The 25,784-nt window shown below is 37.7% G+C and overlaps 1 protein-coding gene across 5 annotated transcripts in view; it reads left to right on the forward strand.

The window, feature by feature from the left end:
- KBTBD12 (kelch repeat and BTB domain containing 12) overlaps positions 1 to 25,784 on the forward strand; it is a 100,414-nt gene that overhangs the window by 46,095 nt on the left and 28,535 nt on the right. For all 5 annotated transcript variants that reach the window (XM_046685610.1, XM_046685601.1, XM_046685620.1 and 2 more), the window contains one exon: positions 23,181 to 23,378. In XM_046685610.1, the coding sequence (XP_046541566.1) occupies positions 23,181 to 23,378 (198 nt within the window). The remainder of the gene's footprint in view (positions 1 to 23,180; positions 23,379 to 25,784) is intronic.

The following is a 25,784-nucleotide window of genomic DNA, read 5'->3' on the forward strand; positions in this document are numbered from 1 at the left end:
TTAGATATGGCACCAAAACCTCAATCTATGAAAGAAAATATTGATATACTGGGCTTCATCTCAATTAGAAACTTTTGCTCTGTGAAAGATACTGTTAAGAAAATGAAGATAAACTGTATACTAGGAGAAAATATTTGTAAATCACATATATGGCAAAGAACTTTTGTCCAGAATATATAAAGAATTCTCAAAACTCAGTAAGAACAAAAAATAGGCAAAATACATGAACACTTTACTCAAAGAGGATATAAGGATGGCAAATAAACGCATGATAAAGTGTTCAACATCATTAGCCATTAGGGAAATGCAAATTAAATTCAGGAGAATATATCATTTACAATAGCATAAAAATATCAAGTATTCATGAATAAACCTAACAAAAGTGATAGAACAGTTGTTTGGAGAAAATTTTAAGAGACTTTATTGAAGGCATTAAAGAACATCTAAATGTATGAAAAAAATACATGATACTCATGGACAGAAAGGCTCAATCTTATAAATATGTCAGTTATTCCCAGAATACAGGGAAGCCTCAAACTTTGAACTTTTTTTTAACTTGACAGGCTGATTCTAAAACGTTAAAGTGTAATGGCTAAGATAGCTTCAAGAAGAATAAGGTGTGATGGCATTCTGTATGAAATATTCATACATACTATGAAGCTGTAATACTTACAGCAGTGTAACATTTGCATAGGGATAGGCAAATATTCCAGCAGAAAAGAACAGAAACCCCAGAACAAATCTACATGTATATGGACATTTGACATCATAAACATGGTATTGAAGATCAGCAAAGAAAGGTTGAACTTGCCAATAAATAGTGCTGGGACAATTGGGTATCTGTATGGGGGAAAAATGAAATTATAACACTAGTTCGTACTATTCGCAAAAATTACATTGTATTCTAGATTGTTCAAGGACTAAATCTGAAAGGCTAAGCTATAAGATATATTTCAAGTGGCTTTTAGACCATGTACATTTCATGTAATTACTAATATAGCTGGATTTAAGTTAACCATCTTGCAACTTGTTTTTATATGTCTTATCTGTTCTTTGTTTCTTTATTCCTCTTTTCCTGCCTTCTTGTGAATTAATCGAGTATTTTTATTCCATTAAAATAATTATACATTCATGTAATTTTTCGGTAGTTACCCCAGGGATTTCAATATGCATTCTTGACATTACAGTCTACTTTAATTTAATACTTTTGCCACTTCTCAAACAATGTAAGAACCTGACAGCAGTTTAACTTCATCCCCTCTACCCACTGCACTTTTGTTGTCATATATCTTATATATCCTTATATTATGGTTATTGTTGCTCTTGTTTAAACAACCTTTTATATTTATTCACAAAATTGCCATTTCCTGTGCTCTTTATTCCTTCCCTATGTTGCAGGCTTCCAACCTTCCCATAAAGAGAAATTATCTTCAGTCTAAAGAATTTTCTTTAATATTTCTAGTGTTGCAGGTCTGGTCTGCTGGTAATGAATTCTCTTGGCTTTTGATTGTCTGCAAATGGCTTTATTTTGCCTTCATTTTTGAAGCATATTTTTGCTGGTTATAGAACTCTAGGTTGGAAGTATATTTTTTCTTTCAGCACTTTAAATATGTCAGTCTTGTTGCATCTGACTTTCATAGTTTTTGTTTAAAAAAAATGTCATTCTCATTGTGGTTCCTTTGAAAGTAATGTGTCCTTTTTTTCTGACTTCCTTTAAAATTTTCTCTTCACAGTATTTTCAGCAGTTTCACTGTGATCTGCCTAAGTGTGATTTCTTTGTTTTTATTCTGCTTGGGGCTCACTGAGATTTTGGAATTTATGGATTGATGATTTTATCAGTTTGGGGGAAATTTTCAGCCATTATCTTTTTCAATATTGCTTCTATTTTATTTTTTCCCTTCTTTCCTTTGGTGAGACTCCAATTAGCTGTATGTTAGACCTTTAGACTTGTGCCACGTGTGTCTTATGATCTTATCTGGATTCTTTTTCCATACTTTTTTCTTTCTATACTTCAGATTGAATATTTTTTATTGAGCTATCTTCAGGTTCACTTATACTGTCTTCTACTGTGTTCAGACTTCTTAACCTATCCTATGAGCTCTTATTTTCAGATGCTATGTTTTTTGGTTCTATAATGTCCACATGAGAATTTAAGAATTGGCTTTATAGTTTGATTCATTGGGTTTGGGTAAGAATGTAATGTGATTTCTGTTACTTTTGTAGTTTAATAATCGGCTTTATAGTTTGACCCATTGGGTTTTGGTAAGAATGTAATGTGATTTCCATTACTTTGGTAGTTTTTAAATTTTGTTTGTTGTTATCTGAATTTGATATAGTAAGATTTGCAATATGTATAAAAATTCAAATTACAAACCCCTTATCAAATATACGGTTTACAAATATTTTCTCTCATTCCATAGATTGCCTTTTCACTCTGTTAATTATTTCCTTTGCTGTGCAGAAGCTTTTAGTTTGATGTAGTCCCACTTGTTTCTTTTTGTTTTTGTTGCGTGCTTTTCTGTCACATCCATGAAATCATTGCCAAGACCAATATCATGAAGCTTTGCTCCTAAGAGTTCTTCTAGGAATTTTACAGTTTAAGGTCTTATCTTTAAGTCTTTAACAGTTTTGAATGGATAAGTATTGGCAAAGATATGGAGAAAGTGGAACACTTGCATGCTGTTAGTGGGAATTCAAAATAGTGCAATCACTGTGGAAAATAGCACAGAGGTTCCTCAAAAAATTAAAAATAGAAATACCATGTGACCCAGCAATCCCACTTCTGGGTATTTATCCAAAAATTTGAAATTAGGCTCTCTAAGAGATGTTAGCATTCCCATGTTCATTGAAGCACTATTCACAATAGCTAAGATGTGGAAACAACCTAAGTGTCCATTGACAGATGAATGGATAAAGAAAATGTGCAATATACATACCATGGAATACTATTCAGCTTTAAAAACAAAAAAAGAAGGAAATTCTGTAATATGCAACAACATGGATGAACCTTGAGGATTTTATGCTAAGTGAAATAAGCCAGTCACAGAAAGAAAAATACTACCTGATTGCACTTTTCCGAGGTATCTAAAATAGTCAAATTCATAGAATCAAAGAGTGGAATGGTGGTCGCCAGGGGCTGGGGGAGGTGAAAATGAGGAGTTGCTAATTGTTGGGCATAAAGTTTCAGTTAAGCAAGGTGAATAAGTTCTAGAGAGCTACTGTACACCATTGTACCTATAGTCAACAATACTGTATTGTACACTTAGAATTTTGTTAAGAGGGTATATCTCATGTTGTGTTCTTACCACAATAAAATAAAATTAAAAATATTAAAATTACAAAACATGCCATTGAGCTAAGAGAGATGTAAAGGGATGTGGGAAAACTCACATACTAGGGAAAGAAAATTTTGTATAGAAATTCAAAATTATTACAGTGAGGCAGGTGGGAAGAAGCGGGTAGCAAGGGCTAATGGGAAGGAAGAAACTTCAAGAGACTTAGGAATGGAAACAGTTCTTGGGAGCTAGATGAATGAAAATGAGCCAAAGTTTGGTCTCTCAGAATTGAGGGAAGAAATAATTTAGTGAAAAGTAAGCCTTTTTAAAATAACAGACAAAATTCAATTGAGTAACATTGGTGTCAGATAGACTAATAATTTCCATTGGAAAGATATTGTATTTCCTTATCATACTATAATTTGATTCAACAAATACTTATTGGGGCATATGATATGTCAGACTCTGGGCTGGTGCTGAGGACCTAGAAATGAAAGACACACTCTAGGCCCAGAAGGAACTCATGGACTAGGACAAGATAGACAGAGATCAGTTGTGCATACAGTTAAGTGCACACCTATGGGGATATAGTGGAAGGTCAACCAACTCACTCTATAGGTAGGAATTAGTCAAATGAAGAAAAAGGAGAAAGATATGCTTAGCACCAAGAACAATATAAGTTAAAACATGGTAGAGAAAGATTAGGTTGAGTTTTTTTAATGCTTTAATATCTTCATAAGTGAATATTAATTTAATCTGTTTCTCAATTAAATGTCAGTTATTGATTACCATTAAAGGATGAGACCACCACTCAGTATCTGAAATCAAAAAAGCTGAACTTATTGCTTACTTAAGTGCAGGAATGGTTCGCTGGTAGAGAGATTCTCATTGAGCAAAGGCGACTGGTAATCTTAAATGGGATCATGGGCAGGAGTTTATTTTGGATTATTGTTACAAAGGTGTGAGTGGGTTGCTGTCAACCTTAGAAGTGTGGTTTGTGTTCATTATGGAGGCAGGAGTGTGTCAAACCAACCTCAGCAGAGGATTCAGTGAAGTGATTCAGCTGCTGGTTTCAGAGTGTGAGGCTCCATCTGACTCACTGGTTCCAGAGGCATGTTCACTGAAGCAAATTGCCATTGATTGATTAACCAGGTTGAAAACCATTTCTGACGTTGATTTGTTACCATGGCTATAGAACAATTAGTCTTTCCCTAGGAGTGCAGAACTTTTACATATTCTCACTCTCCCCTTTTAGTCTTCTGTCAGCCAAAGCAACAGGAAAGACCATCAGGGGTTGTCCAGATGTTCTCCGCTGTTGTTGATTCTTCTTGAAGACAAGGTTTTATTTGTGGATCTGATTTTCAGTTTGTGAGTCGATCAGCATGAGTTCATGCTGTTTTTCTCTTTAAACCATTTGTTGAAAATTTGTTAGGACAGTGGCTATGTAGATTTAAGACTCTGGATAAACAAATCAAGCTGTGCAATATACAAGTATAACAAAGTATTAAAGAAGGAATCGGAGGACATTCTAATGGCCCGATGTAGACTTTTCCAGGTCTGACCATGGAAACAAGTCCCCCAAACTCCCTGGATCCTCCTTAATAGTCAGTTTTCCTTTTCTTTTTGTGTAGATAGAAATTGTTCTACCTCATCTGTGGTGTTAATCCAGGTACAAAATGAAGTGTTAGCAATAGCGCAGACTCTCTTTGGTTAGCAATAGAAAAATCCAAGGTTATACTAATTTCCATAACTATTTGGGCAAAGAAATTTTAACTGGTTAGTTTACTATTTTCTATGTCAGCCAAAGTGAGGGACAAATTTTTGAGGATCACCTGAGTTGAACAGCACATATGGATGAGATTGTTATCCTCAAGAATCTGTGCCACCAGTGTTCATTTATACCGCTCAGGAAGGGTTTTATCTCTTCAGACTCTATAAGAAGACATAGCCCCCTGAGAGTATCAGAGTCATGCACTTGAATGGTCTAACTAATAGATGATAGAACAGTTGGTCCTGGTCCTGGATTGGCATCAAAGAGCCTGATTCCCACACAGGAAAAAAGAGCCCCGGAGCTGCATTAGAGATGTGATCAGCCTAGTTGGTGCTGTAAGTGTACTGTCTTTAGGTCTCATGATGAACAGCCACTGTTACATCCCAATAAAATTTTTATCCCCCCATCTCAGTACAAGGACATTTTTTAAATTTTTGTATTTTATCATTATTGGTAATGTTAGTATAACAATGTCCATACCATACTTCAAATTAGCACAAGCAATAGTTTGGGAGAACCAAATTATAACGTTAGAATAGGCCTCGTCCCTTAGTAATCCAGTAAAGAGAAAAAATCTGACTGAGGGAATAAAGAATAACACCACACAGAACCAAGTGTGGCGGTGGGTTTAGTAGACTCTTCTTCTCACGGTTTTAGGCAGGGTGCTTGCTTTGGACAGTGGTCTTCTTAGTCCAAGGCTTTTCCGTGGACTGACTGCTTCTGGGGGTTATCTGGAGAACCTCATTAAGATCCCTGACAGGTGCGTGTCCCACTCTGTTTACTTTCTAAAGCTCTTTGAAAATGTTCAGCCCATGTTAGAGATCCTCTAAATCAGCAATTTTCCATTCAAATTTATTTTTTCTGGGACTCCAATTTCAGGTTTGAATCCATTTTCAAAAAGAGAAGACAAGGTTTCCTTTCCTTTTGCTATTGAGTGTTCCCCAGAAAATTGTTTGCAAGTTTCCTGAAGTCTATTTTTAAAGTCTCCTATTGGTTCATCTTTATTGTGTTTACAATTTTGAATCTTTGTGTTACTATTACTTATCCAGCACTATTTAGATAATTACATTGACAAGACCCCTGTCCACAAAAAGTTTATCATTTTACTTATAGGGTAAAACATACCTTTAAGTAAGCAGATAATCCACTATGACTGTCTGAGTTCTGAGTGGTGCAAAAACTGTTTTCCTTGGATTGGAAAATGAAAGAATCCATACAGTTACATTTTCCAAATAATTGATGCCAGCACCTTTAAACACCAAAATATGATAACATTTTTGACAAGAAAGAAATACTTTAAGTTATCACAGTCCTCTCTGCCTCATGAAAAATTTCTTTGAGGGAAAATAGTATTTGTCGGAGAACTACTAAATGCTGGGTGCTTCACACATACTGTCTCAGTTCTCATAATATCCTACAAAGGTAAGTTCTTTGTTTATTTTTATCACACAAATAGTGTGATTAAACCCAGGATTCAAATACAAGTCTGTCCCATTTCAAAGTTAAAGTAACTTTTCAAAATAACTCAATCATTATGAGCATCAAAAATTGTGCTCCTCTATATTTGAGTGCTATACATTGGCTGTTGAATTATGTAAGACTATTGGCCCCGAATTAGAAGGCCACCAATTGCTGTGTTTTGATGGTTCTTCCTTTCCTTCCCACTGCTCAGTTATCATTTCTTCACTTCTCATTGCCATCCCCATATTATACATACAAGATTCCACCAACAGTTGTACATGCATATTGTTCATATAGTTGTACATACAAGATTGCGCATGCAGACAATTGTGCGTTCATACAGATTGTACATTTAGTTATGTCATTAGGCCATGTGTCTTTAACAATGTCTCCAGTTTTTCAGAATAAAATTCAAGGTCTCTGTCACAGCACTGTTACTTTTTTGCACTTTTGTTCAGGGTTTGCATTTGTGTTCTGGACTGTGGTTTGAAGTCTGGCTTCCTTTTAAATGAGAGGTTACAGTAACAGGTTAACTGGAGCACTAGGGGCCTTACAAGCCCTAAGTATCTGACTACCATGGGGAGAGATTTAGGCATGAGGGATAATGTAGCTCATTTGATTAATGGCCCTTGCCTTTATGTTATTATATTTTTATAAATCTTCTGAGTTAAATCTTTACAAAGATTTCCCCAGCATCTTCTTTACCTCAAATAATGGTAAGGTCCTTCTACAGACAGATCCTATTCAACTTAATAACACTATGTGATTGTTTTTTATTATGGTAACATTGGTTTATAACATAAATTTCAAGTGTACATCCTTATATTTGGATTTCTGTGTAGATTACATCATGTCCACCACCCAAAGACTAATTACCATCCATCACCATACACATGTGCCTAATCACCCCTTTCGCTCTCCTGCCTCCCTGCTTCCCCTCTGGTGACCACCAGTCCAATCTCTGTCTCTATGTGTTGTTTTTTGTTGTGTTTATCTGCTATTTATGAGTGAGATCATACGGTATTTGAATTCCTCCTTCCGACTTATTTCACTTAGCATAATACCCTCGAGGTCCATCCATGTTGTTACAAATGGCCAGGTTTCATCCTTCTTTATGGTCGAGTAGTATTCCATTGTGTATATATGCCATATATTCTTTATGCATTCGTCCCTTGAAGGGCACCTAGGTCACTTCCAAATCTTGGTTATTGTGCATAATGCTGTGATGAGCATAGGGGTGCATGTATCTTTATGCATTTGTGTTTTCATATTCTTTGGATAAATACCCAGCAGTGGAATAGCTGGATCATATGGTAGCTCTGTTCTTAATTTTTTAAGGAATCTCCATATTGTTTTCCATAATGGCTGCACCAGTAAAGTATGAGAGTTCCCTTTTCTCCAGATTCTCTCCAATGCTTGTTATTTCCTGTCTTGTTAATTATAGCCATTCTGATGGGTGTGAGGTGATACCTCATTGTAGTTTTGATTTGGATTTTCCTGATGATTATTGATGTTGAACATCTTTTCATGTGCCTGTTGGCCATCCGTGTGTCTTCTTTGGAGAAATGTCTGTTCATATCCTCTGCCCATTTTTTGATTGGGTTGTTAGGTTTTTTGTTGTTGAGATGTATGAGTTCTTCATATATTTTGGAGATTAACCCCTTGTTGCATATATGATTAGCAAATATTTTCTCCCAGTTGCTGGGTTGTCTTTTTGTTTAGATCCTAGTTTCCTTTGCTGTGGAGAAGCTTTTTAGTTTGATGTAGTCCCATTTGTTTATTTTTTCTATTGTTTCCCTTGCCCAGTCAGACATGGTACTTGAAAATATGCAGCTAAGACTGATGTCAAAGAGTGTACAGCCTATGTACTCTTCTAGAAGTTTCATGGTTTCGGGTCTTACCTTCAAGTCTTTGAGTCATTTTTAGTTTATTTTTGTGTATGGCAAAAGATAATGGTCTACTTTCATTCTTTTGCATGTGGCTGTCCAGTTTTCCCAACACCATTTATTGAAGAGACTTTCCTTTTTCCATTGTATGTTCTTGGCTCCTTTGTTGAAGGTTATCTATCTGTAGATGTGCGGTTTTATTTCTGGGCTTTCATTCTGTTCCATTGATCTGTGTCTGCTTCTGTACCAGTACTGTGCTCTTTTGATTACTATAGTTTGTAGTATATTTTGAAGTCAGGGATTGTGATGCCTCCAGCTTTGTTCTTTTTTCTCAGGATGCTTTAGCTATTCAGGGTCTTTGGTTGCCCCATATGAATTTTAGGATTCTTTGTTCTATTTCTGTGAAGAATGTTATTGGGATTCTGATTGGGATTGACTGAATCTGTAGATTGCTTTGGGTAGTATGGACATTTTAACTATGTTTATTCTTCCAATCCATGTGCATGGAGTATCTTTCCATTTCTTTATGTCATCATTGATTTCTTTCAGGAATGTCTTACAGTTTTCATTGTACAGGTTGGAATTTTATTTTTTGAGGGTTTTGATTACTATTTCAATCTCCTTACTGGTAATTGATCTATTCAAATTCTCTATTTCTTCTTGATTCAGTTTTGGAAGGTTGTATGATTCTAAAAATTTATCCATTTCTCCTAGATTATCCAATTTGTTGGCATATAGCTTTTCATAGTATTCTTTTATAATCTTTTGCATTTACGAGGTGTCTGTTGTAATTTCTCCTCTTTCCTTTCTGATTTTATTTGAGACTTCTTTCTTTTTTTCTTGGTCATTCTAGCTAAAGGTTTGTCAATTTTGTTTATCTTTCAAAGAACCAGCTGTTGGTTTCATTGATTTTTTTTCTGTTTTTTTTTAGTCTCTGTTTCACTTATTTGCACTCTGATTTTTATTATTTCCTTCCTTCTGCTGACTTTGGCCGTTGTTTGTTGCTTGAGGAAGATTGGCCCTGAGGTAACACCTGTGCCAGTCTTCCTCTATTTTATATGTGAGTTGCCACCACAGCATGGCTTGCTGAGTGGTGTAGGTCTGCTCCCAGTATCTGAACCTGCAAACCACAGGTTGACAAAGCAGAGCATGCCGAGCTTAACCACTACGCCATGGGGCCAACCCTGTATTTGTTCTTCTTTTTCCAGTTCCTTTAGGTGCACTGTTAGATTGTTTATTTGGGATTTTTCTTGTTTGTTGAGGTAGGCCTGTATTGCTATAAAATTCCCTCTTAGAACCACTTTTGCTGTATCCCATAAATTTTGGCATGTCATATTTTCATTTTCATTTGTCTCCAGGTATTTTTTTATTTCTCCTTTGATTTATTCATTGACGCAGTAGTTGTTCAGTAGTATTCTATTTTCCACATATTTGTGGCTTTTCCAATTTTTTTCCTGTAGTTGATTTCTAGTTTCATACCCTTGTGGTCAGAAAAGATACTCGGTATTATTTCAATCTTCTTAAATTTATTGAGACTAGTTTTGTGGCCTAATATGTGATCAATCCTGGAGAATATTCCCTGTACATTTGAAAAGAATATGTATTCTGCAGTTTTTGGATGGAATGTTCTGTATATATCTACTATGTCCACCTGGTGTAATGTGTTATTTAAGGCCAATGTTTCCTTATCAATCTTTGGTTTGGATGGTCTGTCCATTGGTGTAAGTGGAGTGTTAAAGTCCCCTACGATTATTGTGTTGCTGTCTATTTCTCCTTTTATGTCTGTTAATAATTGCTTTATATATTTGGGTGCTCCTGTGTTGGGTGCACAGATATTTACAAGTGTTATATCCTCTTGTTGGATTGTTCCCTTTATCATTATATTGTGCCCCTCTTTGTCTCTTGTCACAGTTTTTGTTTTAAAGTCTATTTTGTCTGATATATGTATTGCTACCCCCACTTTCTTTTCATTGCTATTTGCATGGAGTATCTTTTTCCATCCCTTCACTTTCAGTTTGTGAGTGTCTTTAGGTCTGAAGTGTGTCTCCTGTATGCAGCATATATATGGGTCTTCTATTTTTATCCATCAGGTACCCTATGCCTTTTTACTGGAGTTTTAGGTCCATTAACATTTAAAATAGCTATTGAAAAGATGTACTTATTGCCATTTTGTTACTTTTTTTCTAAGTGTTGTAGTAGTTCTTTATTCCTTTCTTCTTCTCTTGCTCTCTTCCCTTGTGGTTTGATGGCTTTCTTTAGTATTATGTCTGGGTTCCTTTCTCTTAATTTTTGTGTATTTATTATAGGTTTCTAGTTTGTGATGACCATGAGGTTCATATATAATAGCCTACCCTATACATCAATCTATATTAAGTTGATGGTCTCCTAGGTTTGACCTCTTACTAAAAGTTCTACTCTTATACTCCCCTCCTCTCACATTTTATGTTTTTGATATCATATCTAACCTCTTTTTCGTGCATGTGTAGCCATTACCCTCTTATCATGGAAATAGATAATTTTAGTACTTTTGTCTTTTGACCTACATATTAGCTTCATAGGTGGTTGATCTGCTACCTTTACTATATATTTGCCTTTACCAGTGATTTTTGGGTTTTGTTTTTGTTTTTGCTTGGTAATTTTCTCATTCTTGTTTGTGGTCTTTTCTTTCCCACTTAAATAAGTCCCTTTAGCATTTCTTGTAAGGCTGGTTTCTTAGTGATAAACTCCTTTAGTGTTTGCTTGTCTGGGAAACTCTTTATCTCTCCATCCATTCTGAATGATAACCATGCTGGATAGAGTATTCTTGGCTGTAGGTTTTTTTTCCTTTCAACACTTTAAATATATCATGCCACTCCCTTTGGGCATCTTTGGGTTTATCTTTTTTGGTACTCTCTGTGCTCCTCTACTTGGATGTCTGTTTCCTTCCTTAGGTTAGGAAAGTTTTCAGCTATTATTTCTTCAAATAGGTTCTATGCCTCTTTGTCTCTCTCTTCTCCTTCTGGGACACCTATAGCATCAGTGTTAGTGCTCCTGATGTTGTCCCAGAGGTCCCTCAGACTGTCCTCATTCTTTTTAATTCTTCTTTTTTTCACTGTTCAGTTTGGGTGACTTCCTCTAGTCTCTCATCCAGCTCGCTGATCCATTCTTCTGTATCATCTACTCTGCTATTGAATCCCTCTAGTGAATTTTTCATTTCCACTATTGTATTCTTCATTTCTCATTGGTTCTTTTATATTTTCCAATTCTTTGTTGAGATTCTCACTGATTTCATCCATTCTTCTCCCAAGATCAGTGAGCATCCTTATGACTATTAGTTTGTACTCTTTGTCAGATAGATTGTTTATCTCTGTTTTATTTAGTTCTTTTTCTGAGGATTTGTCCTGTTCTCTTATTTGGAACATATTCCTTTGTATCCTTATTTTGCCTCTTTCTCTGTGCTTATATCTATGTGTTAGGTAGATCAGCTATGTCTTCCTGATCTTGGAGATGTGGCTTATGTAAGAGATGCCTTATGAGGCCCAGCAGTTTGCTTCCTCATTGTCACCAGTTCCAAATGTCCCAAGAGTGACCCTGTGTGGGCTGCATGTGTCCTTCTGATGTGGCAGGGTTGCTCTTGCTGCATGTGCCTACGGAGGCTAGGCTGTCCCCCTGGCCAGCTGGTTGTAATGCTCAGCTATGTGTGGCTGCTATGGTCCCCTTAGTAACTTTATCAGGTGTGGGGAGCCCCAGCACAGTTGGCTGCAAGGTATAATAGCACTTTCCTGTTTCAGTTTTTTTGCTAAGTGAGTAGGCCCCAGCATGGCTGGTTGTTAGGCTCAGGAGCTTACAATAGTTGTAGTTGCAAGGCTGTTGTCAGCTCTCTCAGGAGTGCTGCTAAGTGGGGTCAGCCCCAGGCACAGGAGCACCCAATTGTTTCAGGCTTTGGAAGGTGGGGCCAATCCCCCATGTGGCTCTTTGAGAAGCACAAGTCTGCTACAGCTTAAAGCCACATCATCTAGAGCCACACACCCCTGAAGCACAGCCCTGCACTGTGCACACACCCTGACCTACTGAAGCAGAGTCAGTCACCCCGCTGCAGAGGCCCCAGACACTCCACCAGTGTAGGCTTACCACTTGTGCATGCCCTGCCTCACAGAGGCAGACCTGCTCCCCTGGCTGCAGAGCTTCCAGGAACGTCGCCTATGCAAGCCCACAAGTTGCCCAAGGGCTTTCTGTTGGGTGGGCCCAGTCCCTAGGGTGTGCTGCATGCCTTGGCTGAGCTGGTTTAAATCCGTGTTCTAGTGGTTGGGGCAGACCCCTGGACTAATAGGCCTGGGGAAGAACTCCAAAGGCAACTGCCAGCATCTGTGTCAGCAAACCTGTACTAGGTCACAATAATGGCTGCCACCAAAGTCTCACTCCCTGGGCAGGTGGTCCCAGCTTGAGGAGGTCTCACCTCTCACCAAGATGCACCCAGAGCCTATCAACTGAGTCTCTTTTCACCAAAGGACTGTGCACCTTTCTTTCTGGTGATTTTAGGTTGATTTATAAAATGGGTGAATTTATGCATGAGCCCTTTAAGAACAGGCTTTTTTCCTCCTTATGTCTGATAGCTTTTCTGGGGGTATTCCCCGTTGTTGTTACACTATGTGATTTTGAGCAAATTGGTTAACTTCTCCGAGTCGGTTTTCTTCATTCATAAAATGAGGATGATAACAATATATTATCATCTCATGCAGTTGTGAAGCTTAAGAGAGAGTATTATGTCAAATGATGAATACTGTGCCTGGCATATAAGTGCTCAATAAATGATAGTTACAGTAATTGTTATTATTTTTACTTTGGCGAGGTGCCTAATTATGCCTCAGTGCTGTAATAATGCTCAGCCCTATTCTTCTCTTATCTTTAATAGCCTGGAATATCCTAGCTCCTCCCGACAGGTCTCTATGCTGGCTACATGGCCCAACTAAGGAGGCATCATTGTGCTGAGGTCACTCTTTCCTCATGCATTTGGAGTCAAAAAACTGCTTCTTTCTACTCTCTTCATTTCTTCCCATTTCACCAATGACATACTGCACATTCAGACAACTTGCTTTGCTATATGGAGTAGGTACACATTTTCATATGAGGGACTCTGAAAATATTGTCTAAAATGTATTTTTCTCTTAGGAACTAAAGATGAAAACACTGAACTACTGGACATTGTGGTTAACACTGACCCTGGAGATTTGATTTGAGTTGTAAAGATTTTAGAATATTGGCCTTAGTTAAAATAAAATTTTTATTGTGGAAATATTTTGTCTTTGAAAAGCATGTCATCAGAGATACTGTGCATAAGTTGAATTTAGATGAACACAGCTTATGTAATAATGGCAAACTAGCCAAGTGACAATTGATCAGATAGTGGATAGTTTTTCTTGGAAATCTGAAAATTTCTTTCTTAACATAAAAATACAGACTAGATTGTTTGCTTAAGTGACTCCATTGTTCATGCAGTTATCTGTGTATTTTATCAGCTTTACCACACTATAATTGGCTCTTCTGTTGAGTAACGTCCTGGAAAGCTTAAAATAATTTAAATAGTCTATATAAACCTTATGAGTAAATGATACCCTTATTGAAAACCTAGGTATTTAAAACCAGCTGATTTTCATTTTGACTTTTTTCCTTGGGGCTTTCTTGGGAATGTAACCATTTTTGTTAGGAAGTGCAGGAAAGAGTGGAGCTGTGTACGTAATGACAGAACCAATTGAAATCCTCTGGGAGAAGGTCAAATGGAAGGGTGCTGTTTAAGGCCATGCATTTTAAGATGCTTTATTTTTTAAGAAAAGTCTTTTGTCATTTGTACCGTGAGAGCTTATTATAAGAGATATTTAAGGTACTTTAATCCAGAATATACCCTAACCTTCTAAAAAATGTTCTTTAAAAAGACAATCCAAAGTAGGATATATTAGATTAATATTTCCTATTGCTATGAGAAAAATGTTAACTCCTTGTTTTCAAGGTTTTAAATCCTACTTTTATGAATAATAAAGTAAGAAGTGAATTAATTGCAGACCCCTCTTAGTAAGGTTTCGGGAAAGATAGAACCTTCTTGGCTCCACCTCATTAAAACCTAGTTGTGAGCACTTGTTGAGTGCCTCCACTATAAAACAGAACACCAGAGCACCAGAATCTATTTGTGGAAATGTCTAGACCTTTCACAAACTGGCCCCAGCCTGCCACTGCAGTCTCATCTCCTCCAGCCATTTCCCTCCCAACCCCACAAAACCTAAACTCTAGCCACAGGGACTGAGGGTCACTTCCTGAACTCGCCTCCCTTCTGTGCCTTTGTTTACTCTTTCCTCTGCTCTTAGTGCCTCCTCCTCTGCTTGGCTGACTCCTACACATCCTTCAAGGTCTGGAAAAATGCCGTCTCCTCTTGGTGGTTTGTGTGACCCCTGGTCAGTATTAGTTGCACTGGTTCTCTGCAGCATGCTGCTCTGCCTCTGTCATTGCCTCATCACACTGTACTCAGACTGTCTAGGGAAAGAGAGCTTGCCTCACTCATGTCTGTGTCTCTTCTAAAGCCAGCTCAGGCCTGGCTTATGGGATAGATGCTTAGTAAATATCAGTTTACTGAATTTACTTTTCTCATCTTGTAGCCTGTCCTAGTCTCCCATCATGTGAAAAGCCAAAAAAATAATCAGAGTTACAGGTCTTGTAGAGAATTTTTTAAAGTAAAGACTTTTGATTTCCTTGTCTGGAGCTAGCTAATAATAAGTCTTCCCACACAGCTAATGTGTCAAACTATCGGTGTTGTTTTCTCCAGGAGACCGTTCTGTGCCTCAGTGGCTTACTGAAACAGCAGCCCTGTGCGAGTCTGACTCAGCTGGAGTGCCATTGAGGGTGATGAAGGAAAAATTACACAGAAAGTTCCTGTTACTATAGTAAATGCATTTCAAAGATCACTTTAGAGATAAATTATTTATGAGATGAGGGGACCAAGTTTCAATGTGGTAAGGTTTCACCTTTTACTTTCTTTTGATAAAATTCTAAGCAGTTTTCTTAAATATGTTTTTCTCAAATTACCTAGGTTGTTTATTAAAATGACAGATTCCTGGTCCTCACCCTTGGCAAATCTGAGTTAGTAGGCCTGAAATGAGACTTAGGAATCTGAACTGTAGGAAGCATCTGGTGTGCATAATCATATGACTGCACTTGGAGAAGTACAGATATGGTGGGGAAAGTGAAAAGATAATCTCATGTTAATGAAGGTATCATACGCTCAAAATATTTACTAAGCATGTGTTACATAAGCCAGGCTCTGGGCTGACTTTTAGAAGAGACTCAGAGATGAATGAGACAATGTCTCTTCCCCTAGACAGCATTGTGGAGTTGAGTATTCTAGGAAAATGAGTGAGGTTATTTGGTCAAAGTATCCTGGCATTCATAAGTTATCACAGCAGGCTGGCAGGTATGTTCTGATCTAATTCCAAGAGTTTTATAAGCTTAAATGCACATTTCTTAAGCTCATACTGAACAAGGAAAGGAATATGCTTTTACAATAGCCAAAGAAGTCAGATGGTATTCCTAGTGCCCCCTTTTGCTGAGAAAAGACTTGGATTTAGAGATTTGACAGCTGAAGTGACTTTGAACTGGAATGAATGATTCACCATGTTTTTCCTGTAAGTATCCATGAAATGTATTTCCAGCTAATCAAATGAGGATATTAACCTTGATTATCTGGCACTCTCAGTGGGGACCCTAGAAATAAATGCTCTAAGAGACCAAAATTTTCCTATGGCTCCCAAATTGTGACTTAGCTATATAGTAAATTTTGTCATTGATATTCTAAAAGTTCACAGAGAGTTGGCAGTTCCACATTTTACTGTAACAATTAGAATTGTACTTTATTCAATCAGTGTATAATTAAATGCTGTATTATAATGGTTTCCTATCTGCCTTTGATTTCCCAGTAGACTGTCTCTTATGAACAACAAAAAAATCTTAAACTTGTTATTCTATGACACCTAGTACAAACATGAAGTGAATATCCAAAATATACTTATAAATCGCTTAAAATTAACCAGAAGTTTAGAGTGTTTTTGATTCTGAAATCAGAGAATTTTTGAAAGCTTCTATAATGTGAAAGCCCCTGATGAAGAGTGATAATAATGTTATTGAGACTAGATGAGAAATATCTTAGGAGAATGTTGTCTTGGCCTCTGATTTAGTTCTGTATGTTTGCAGAAAAGCATAATGTTACACAACCAGAGTTGTGTAACTACACATTCTATGCTGTGCTTTTATGAAAAAGAGGTAAATTGCTAAAAGCCACACCAATAGCAAGGATTTGTTCCAGAAAGCAAATCTTAAGTATGTCTTCATGCAGCCTTATGTATAGAACCATCTATATCTATGGCATATTGTGAGAATAGATCATATTGTTACTCCTAAATCCTTAAGAAAATGTTACATTATATTTAGTATCTTCAATTCACTAAGGCAGGGAATATCACAATATATGTTTTAAAGCATCATAAAGAGTTGAAACAGAAAAATTTTGATGCTTTAATAGAGGAAAAAGTCAATTATCAAAAAAATCCTATCATTTTGAGTAAAATGTATATCTTCTATTAGTTTACCCTAATTCGTATATGTAATCATTCCCTTCTTCTACCAATTCTTGGGTAAATATGGAAATGAGCACAAATTATCACTTTCTGTAAATTATTTTATTTATGCACAAGATAAATATGCCAAAGAATAATTATGATCTTTTTCTTTAATAGTTATCCAACAAATATTGTCAAGTGTCCTTTAGAAGAAAGACATTATGCTTGGACCCTCAGGGAATATAATGACGCACATTTTGACTCAAGGACTTATATCTTGTGTCTCTACATTTTGAAGCTGTGGAATATATTTGATTAATAGTTCTTTGCAGGGCCACTTCAGAAAAGTATTAGTAGGAAGTTGGCCTGTGTCCTGTTAGTTTAGGACTAGCCCAAGTTAATAGAAGTTAGTGATTCTTTTTGCAGGTAGATCTGGGATGAAAGATGAACCCCAAAACAGACTCACACCAACAATTTCTCTCAACATCTGGGCTGAGATTACCATATCCTTTAAGAAGCTGACTTTTATAATCTGACAGGAAGTGAGTTTTCAGCAATTTGGACTCAGGGCTTAACACATTTTGGAAAGACAGCCATTGCTTTTTGTTTTGACAAAAGAGTATAGGAAAAAAAGATACCTGGGATGAGGGTAAGGAGCTGATCCATTCATACATTCAGTTAAATTTTTATTTCTTGACTATCTGTACCATGTAAAAAGTGTTGGGGATACAAATGTGAATTCTGCCCTCAAGTGACTTACAGTCTAATCTAATAGGAAAGCATACATGAAGATAAATAAGAGCAATATATGTTATAGGGATCTTGATTTCTATTCAGAGGACAGTGGAAACCCAAAGGAGGGAATGGCCAATTCTATGTAGAGAGACATGAAAGATTTCTTAAGAGGATGACTACTGATCTGAGCCCTGAAAGAAGAGTGGGAGTTTGTCAAGTTGAGGAGAAGGAGGAGAGACCATTCTAGGCAGAGAGCAGTCTAAGCAAAGGTCCAGAAATAAATAAGCCTGCCTGTTTGGGAAACCGCAAGTCTCTGAGTGTGCCTGGAGCATAAGGTGCTGGGGAATGTGGAAGGGAGACGGGAAGGGTGAGGAATGTGAAGAATTGGGCAGTGGCCGGGTGATCAAAGCTTTATATACCTTTAGATGAAGGTACAGATCTGAGAAGTGTTGAGAAGGCACAATCAACAGAACTGTGTGACTGATGAGAGATGGAGAGTGCTGAATCAAGGAGGACAGGGGTGACACTCATCTCAGGCTGAGCTTTGTCACCTTTGACCTGTTCTGACATCAATAGGTCATCGGTTAAACTTGCTCCTACTCACTGTTCCCAGGCTCTCCCTTTGTTCTCCCTTTTTGTGCTTAGCCTTCAGACCTGCTAGGACCTGCAGGACAAGCTAGTGAAGAGGGATGGGGAAGAAACAAAGACAAGACAGGCCTAGGGTTCAAAAGAACTGATGCGGTAAGACCCAGACTTGCCTCGCACATTGAAATCCACTGAGGCCCAATGCTGGGCTGAGACCGAAAGCCCAGGGATTACACGGAATCAGATGGGATAGCAATGTTGTAATTGCAACTTGTGTGGCACCCAGGGCTCAGTGCCAGAATTTTCTATTCAACTGTCTACATTTCCACTTAGAAGTTGTAAGACATTTCAAACACTTGATTTTCCCTCCAAAATCAAGCAAAGGCAATCTCTAACAAATAGAACTTCCCTTTTCCCCAAAATGATCTTCTCTTTCAGCTCTTTTCTTTGATTTCAATGGTAATCTGCTTTGAGGAGCATACAAGATGCAGACGGATGATTATGTTTTCTTAGCCTGGCGAGAAAAAACTAGCAAAGGACAATGAAGGGTAGGCAGGTGAAGAAACTGTTCTTAATACAAATATCCTTAATACAGACCATGTTGTGTGGGCCCAAGACACACTGTAGGTTAGCATTACCTGGCATAGCCCAGAATTTTGTAGAAGGCAGGTAAACCTGCTTTCAACCCTGTCCTGAACGACTTTTTTCTGAAAATACCCAAGGGACCCCTGTGTCAGATTAAGATAAGGACAAGAAGCTAGGTTCATGTCTTAGGCTTGAGTTCATGTCTTCGGTTTAGGTCTTAGGCTCCAAATCTGGAGCTCTAAAATGAGAGTAGAAAAAAATCAGAGAGCAGACAACTCAAGTGAGAATGAAATTGTCACAAGCATTATATTAGCAGTGAACAGATTGTATTTGACATGCAAGTCAGAAAGTAGCCCATCCACTCAGCTGGGTGGACTAGCTTCACTCCTGGAAGCCTGTAGATTACAAAATCCTTTTCTAGCATTTATGATGTCACCTAACTGCTCCCACCTCTCTGAAATGTTTATGACCAAATGTTACTCGAAATCATGTCAGGAGAAGGCTCAGCTAATTTCTCAGCCCTTTGACTTTCTGATTATCTCTATCCAACCTTAAAGAAACTTTTAAAAGAGACTTGACCATACAGTCAGTAAGACATCAATTATAGACATAGCAAATAATTAAACTGAGAATAAGCAAACGTAAGATTTCAGTGAACACTGGTTTTACTTACACAACATCCTAGAGCCTAAAAGAGAAAGAATGAACATTACTGAGTAGCTACTACATGCTAGCCATTTTGTTTGCATGCAATATGTGAGAATAAATAAAATTCCTAGAGTAATACTTGTGCATATGTATACAGGAAATGTGAGTTCCTCCTTTACATAATTATCCAGTATTTTAATCTTTGCAAAAATTATGAAATTGGTATTATTGTTCTTAACTTACAGATGAGAAAATTGAGACTTAGAGAAATTTTATTGACCAAAGTTGTCCAACTAGTAAGTGGTGACAGGCATATGAGCCAAGGTCTGTCTGTTTCCAAAAGCCCGCATGCTTTTTCAGTGACACATGGGAGCACACAACGGTGGATTTATTTACTAACGCTTGTTTCTAAAGCTTTTTGAGCAATGCAAGCAACTTTGGGAGCTTGCCAGAACAATGATAGAATGTTCCTTCTCTTTTGGATCCAGCCCAGCGGAGAATAGAGTAAGCCTGCCACCTGAAGGCAGCCAGGCAGGCAGAGGGGCCTTTGAAGCCAGCACCATTGTCTTCAAGGTGCCATGGACTGCAGGGCAATTCTTTGGAGAATGTCAAAGAAGTATCACTCCCCTTCTGCCCTCAGCCAGCTACCTGCCAGGTTTGGCATGGGGAGAGATTTCCTCCCGCACCCAACGGAAAGAAAGGAATCTACAATAGGAAAACACAAGAAGAGTGGGCCTTCATCTCTACAGAAATGAAAAAGAGGAGAGAGAGGCATTATCCTCTTCTATCATTTTCTACACTCCCCGCAACCAAAAAAACTAAGGTTTGTTTTGCATTTGAGGTCCACTTGGGTATGACTCACAAAGATAATCTCTATTCATTTGTCTGTTTTTGAATAAAGAAAAGTCAGGCTCAGACGTTCTGAAAGCATATAAATTAAAGATATGGAGGTATCTCATTGAAATTCTAAAGACGTGTGGATCCTACCCTAGGATTTCTCTCATCAAAAGAGTTCTCTTGTAGTGGTGGTGCTGACTTATTAATAAAGATCATGCTTTTATTTGATGATTTATCTAATCAGGATTCACCTTCAGTTTAAGCTCATTAAGTCTGCTGTTAATAGGCTGTCGCTGAAAGTGTACCTGATGGTAGAATTACATCCAAGTGAGACAGAGAATGTGTTCAGGCACTAATAGTCAGAAACAAAGACAGCGCCCTGGAAGCCCGTGTCACCCTCAAGTGGAGTGTGTGAACTGTCTGCTAACCAAATAGAAAGAGGACATATTTAAAAGAGTCATTTGTAGAGTAAGAGATGAACATTATAATGAAACACACTTAGTAACAGAGAAATGAAAATGACAAGCACTCTAATTATTCCGAAAACCAGGAGAATAAAACCCATTCTTTATATGCATTATGTTGAAGCTTTTCTAATGGGCTTTTGTGTGAGACTTCTGCGTTACACTCAGGATGTTGGTTGTTCAATGTGCCCCAGCCTGACTCCCAGTGACTTGCATTTAACCTGTTTGCTTCCACTTACTGGTTTTCTAAAGTGGTTGTAATATAAACCAGCCTAATAACATCTCTCCTAGGTCTTGCAAAACAGGTAACTATATCATCTCGTTCTTACCTGATGGGTGGTTGCCAGGTTCACTTGCTACAGATAATTCCTCTTCTTTAAGGCCCTCCTGCCCCACAAATAGGAAATTCCACTTTTTGTTGGACTAAGAAACCTCCAGCTACCACAGTGCCACAGTGAAAGAGGACCCACGAACAGCAGAGCTGTCCAGTTAACCAAGGCCAGTGTGTCCCCTCCTTGGAAATGCTGCAGCTCAGACTGGGCACTGTAATGGGCTAAGTTATTTATCCAGTCCAATAAGAGAGAGAGCAGCTAAGAGCTTCCTGAGTTTATAGCCTCAGTCCCTGGATTCAGGCTAGAAAGGAGACAGGCCAGGCTCCATCAGCAAAGAGAAAAACTAAAGACTTCCTCCAAAGCCCTGTTCCATCACCTCTTATGCCTGGCAGAAGTCCCAACCATGGAGAAAGTAAGCTGTTCCCATCAATCTTCTTGGATTTCTTGAGTACTGTGTGTCAGGCACTATGAAATATAAGACGTGTAAAAAGTGGTCTTTGCCCTCAATAAGCTTACAATACATCCACTTGGACAGACAGAGAAAGCTTAGGAAAAGTTCAATTTCTCATTCATTCATTCATTCCAAACACACATGTCAGGCATTGTACTAGGGAATGGGGATGCAGTACTAAAGAGATGAAAAAATAGGTGATAATGAAAATACCATCAGACTAGTGCAATAATGGGTAAAAGTTCTTAAATAACAGTGAAAGAAGAAATGCTTTGAGACAGTATGTGATTAATTTCTCAGTAAGTGATATATTTGGTAAATGCCATGAGATCAGAGCAATTCTTAGTTTGGTTTTGATATTGCTATAAGCAACATAGCCAAGCACCGTCAACACCCCACAAGTGCAATGACTCTTTTAGGACCCTCTCTACAGGAAAGAGAGCTAGCTTAGCCTGTGGCCAGCACTTTAAAGTCTTCTTGATTGGTCATGTAAATCAGGATGATCAGATTGCATCAGCATGGAATGAGATCACCAATGAGAGGAGTGTCTGCAAGTACAGGTGTGTCTTTCCTAGGGAATTCACCTCAGTGTCAGGAGCCATCCTTCAGGTCTAGGAAATATGGCCCTGACGCTTCAGAAATTTCACTGTGGGGCTTGAGGGGAGAGAATAAAAGAGATCACATGCAAACTTGTGTTTCTTATCACAGTGGATTGGAAATTCTTACACAATTACTTGTCCCACGGAGGGTTGTACTTAAAAGTCATAATTATGTTAATGATATTTCTGTTACTTCTTACAGTATCTGCGCTTCTGAGTCTAATTTGTATCTCTTTTAAGGTACCTGTCATGATGTCCTCTATCTATTTATTTGCATACATGGCCCTTTTGACTCCATTAATTTCTTAATGACAAGAAATAATGCCTTATTTGTCTTTCTAAACTCCTTATCAGTTAGCACATTGCCTTGCATGTAATAGGCAATCAATGAATATCTGTTGAATGAACTGTATCGTTCAAAAATGGAAGATGTACTGGACTTTTGGGTTTGGGGCATTCCTTTGACCCCAAACCTGAAATTTACCAAATAATGGCCCTTCCTAATGGGGAAAAATTCACGCAGTTTAAGAAGAGAGGGAGAGACAGGCTTGCAATGATGAGGACACATCTGTAACTAGCCAGATCAGTGAAATCATTGCTAACAATCAACAGGAAGGCAGACGTCCGAGTCGAGTTATCCTCACCTTCAAACCTGAAATGCTTATTCTAAAGGGGATGCTCATTGTGTGAACCGATGTTGGATGCGGTAGAATATAAAGCCGCCACTGGAATCAACCTCATGCATAAGAACAAACAGATGGAACACTGTGAATAAAAATGATATTAAATTTGGCTATGGAGTACATAGGTAGACATCACTATTGCTTAGAAATTATCTTAGAAGTAGCACCAGGCGAGAAAGAGAAAAGTCAAAGGCCCATAAACCTGTGATATAAACCATAGAAGGAAAGGGGTGCTATCCCCGATGAAGTTTCAGTTCCTGGTCATCTCATTTCTGTGTTTCATTCTCTGTAGGTGGAATTGGCTGTGTAGGTCGAGACAAGGGCCAGGTTCGAAAGTGCCTTGATGTGGTGGAAATCTACAACCCTGATGGGGACTTTTGGAGAGAGGGCCCACCTATGCCAAGTCCCCTGCTCTCACTTCGAACCAATTCTACCAATGCAGGAACAGTGGATGGGAAGCTGTATGTCTGCGGGGGATTCCATGGAGCAGGTACTAATCCAGTTTCAAACACTCTGTAACCTCCTTCGGTATTGATTTTGACCTCCGTTAACTGACCCAACCACCAATGAATAGTCCTGAGAGCAGTGTGAGCGCTGTCAAAAGCACGGCTTTTAGAGTTCAGTGACCATGAGCAACTCAACAAACCTCTGAACTTGGGTTTGCACATCTATAAAAAGGAGGTGCCACCTCCACAGGCTATTGTAAAGGTTAAATGAGATCTAGTTTATAATGTGTATGGCATATAGCAGACACTCGATAATTACTAGCTGAATCTGAGGAGAGAAGAAATGAGAGAGGAAAGGCTAATGCCTGATTGTAGAACTAAAAGAGAGATTTAAAAACATGAAGAACAGGTGGAAGTGGAATAATGATCTGAAGCATTGGATTTTATCTCTGCCTGTATTGATCGAGAGATCCTGCCCTCAGAAGACGCTCTCATCCCTTCTCCACTACTGCCACTTGAAATAAATTGCTTGAAAACATTTCTAAAATAGTACCCAATACCCAATAATACCTATCTATCTAATTTTACCACCATTGCAATCTACAGTATAGATTTATAATTTTTAATGTAACAGGGGGATTTTTAAATATGCACAAATTTAATAACCTACCATCTCCAAAGTTTGATTAGTTGCATCAGTAAATAAGGCAGAATACAATTCTATTAAAAATGACTTTAAATCTGACCACACTAATAGAAGCACTAGACCAGTAAATATCCATGAAAAACATGTCTCAAGAGCACTGAAAATTTTGAAAGTGTGCCAGATTGAAGTAAAGCTGACATTGCAGCAAAGAAAACACTTTTATAAGCCTACTTTCATTTTTACAGTACATAATTATATGTAACTTAAGGAATAAAGTTTTCAGTACTAATTAAAAGATACAGGAAATATATGAACTAGATACAATGAGTGGGCATTATTTAGCTCTTGATTCAAACAAATCTTCTATAAAAAGATATTTTTCAGGTGATTGTCCCAGATTTTGGAAATTTTAATATGGACTGGAAATGAGATAATATTAAGAAATTATTAATTTTGTTAGGTTATGATAATAATGGCATTGTAGTTTTATATAAAAGAGAGAGAAAAAAGAAAAATCTTTCTTAACAATTAGAGATTGTTTGGATGAAAATGACATGCTGTCTGAAATTAGCTTTAATCTACTCCAGCAAATATTTTTTTAAAAATTAATGGAGGGGAGCCAGCCCTGATGACCTAGCAGTTGAAGTTCAGCGTGCTCCACTTCAGCGGCCTGGTTCGGTTCCTGGACACAGAACCACACTGCTGTGTGTCAGTAGCCATGCAGTGGTGGCAGCTCACACAGAAGAAGCAGAAGAACTTACAACTATACACAACTATGTACTGGGGCTTTAGGGTATAAAAAGGAAGAAAAAAGCAGGAAGTTTAGCAACAGATTTTAGCTTACAGAAAATCTTCCCTTGCAAAAAAAAGAAGGAGAGAAATTTTTTTTAAAAAATGTACCAAGGGCATGAGGGGATAAGAATAGATTTTACAACATTGGTAAAATGTTGATTGTTGATTTTACCATTGGTAAAATGGTAATTGTTGAAGTTGGATAATGGTTACATGAAGCTCTATTTTACTACTTTTGTATATGCTTGAAAATTCCCATTATAAAAAGCTTTAATTTTTCTTTCTCTGTTTGTTCTTCAGAGGACTTTTCAAAGAGGTTTTTTAAAAACTGTTTTAATATATTTTATATTAAACATCACATGGTTGTGTAAAGGTTTTAATCTATCATAGTAGCAAGAAACCTGGCAGAGCAAGGAGAAATAATAAGTACCCCCTTGTTCAAGCTCTGTGTGTAAGGAGTCAGGAGAGAGATCCCAGGTGCTGGACCCACTCATCCACCAGGGCTGTCTTGCAGCTGCAGATCACATGCCTTCCTCTCCATCCTCTGGCTTTTGGCTTTCTCTTGACCAGAAGAGAAGAGCAGAGAATATAAAAGGTAGCCTCTGGACCTCCAGAGGGAGGAGTGGTAATTAGTGTCTAAGGATCTAGAAGTTGTTCTGTTTTGTCCACTTTCTTTATCTCATCTTTCTTTATATAATATTGAGTTAGAGAATTGATATCCTACAGTTTTCCAAACATGTCTAAACTCATACTATGAGCCAGCCTCTTTTCTTGGGATGATAGTGGACTAACAATGCTTTCAGCCAGAGGAAAGGGATTTACTAAATGAGCTCTCAAAGTCCATTTTAATTATTTGATTCTAAGATGGTCAATTGTCTGGGATTAGCTGAATGAACCATCACCAGGGTTTTATGAAAAATAGAACAAGTGTATAATGGCATGCCCATTATGAACTAGATATCTCAGTATCAGACCTAAAAACAGGCACTGAATTTTCTTTCCTTGTCTGATA

This window comes from Equus quagga, chromosome 1 (assembly GCF_021613505.1).
Source record: "Equus quagga isolate Etosha38 chromosome 1, UCLA_HA_Equagga_1.0, whole genome shotgun sequence".
NCBI classification, from domain to species: Eukaryota; Metazoa; Chordata; class Mammalia; order Perissodactyla; family Equidae; genus Equus; species Equus quagga.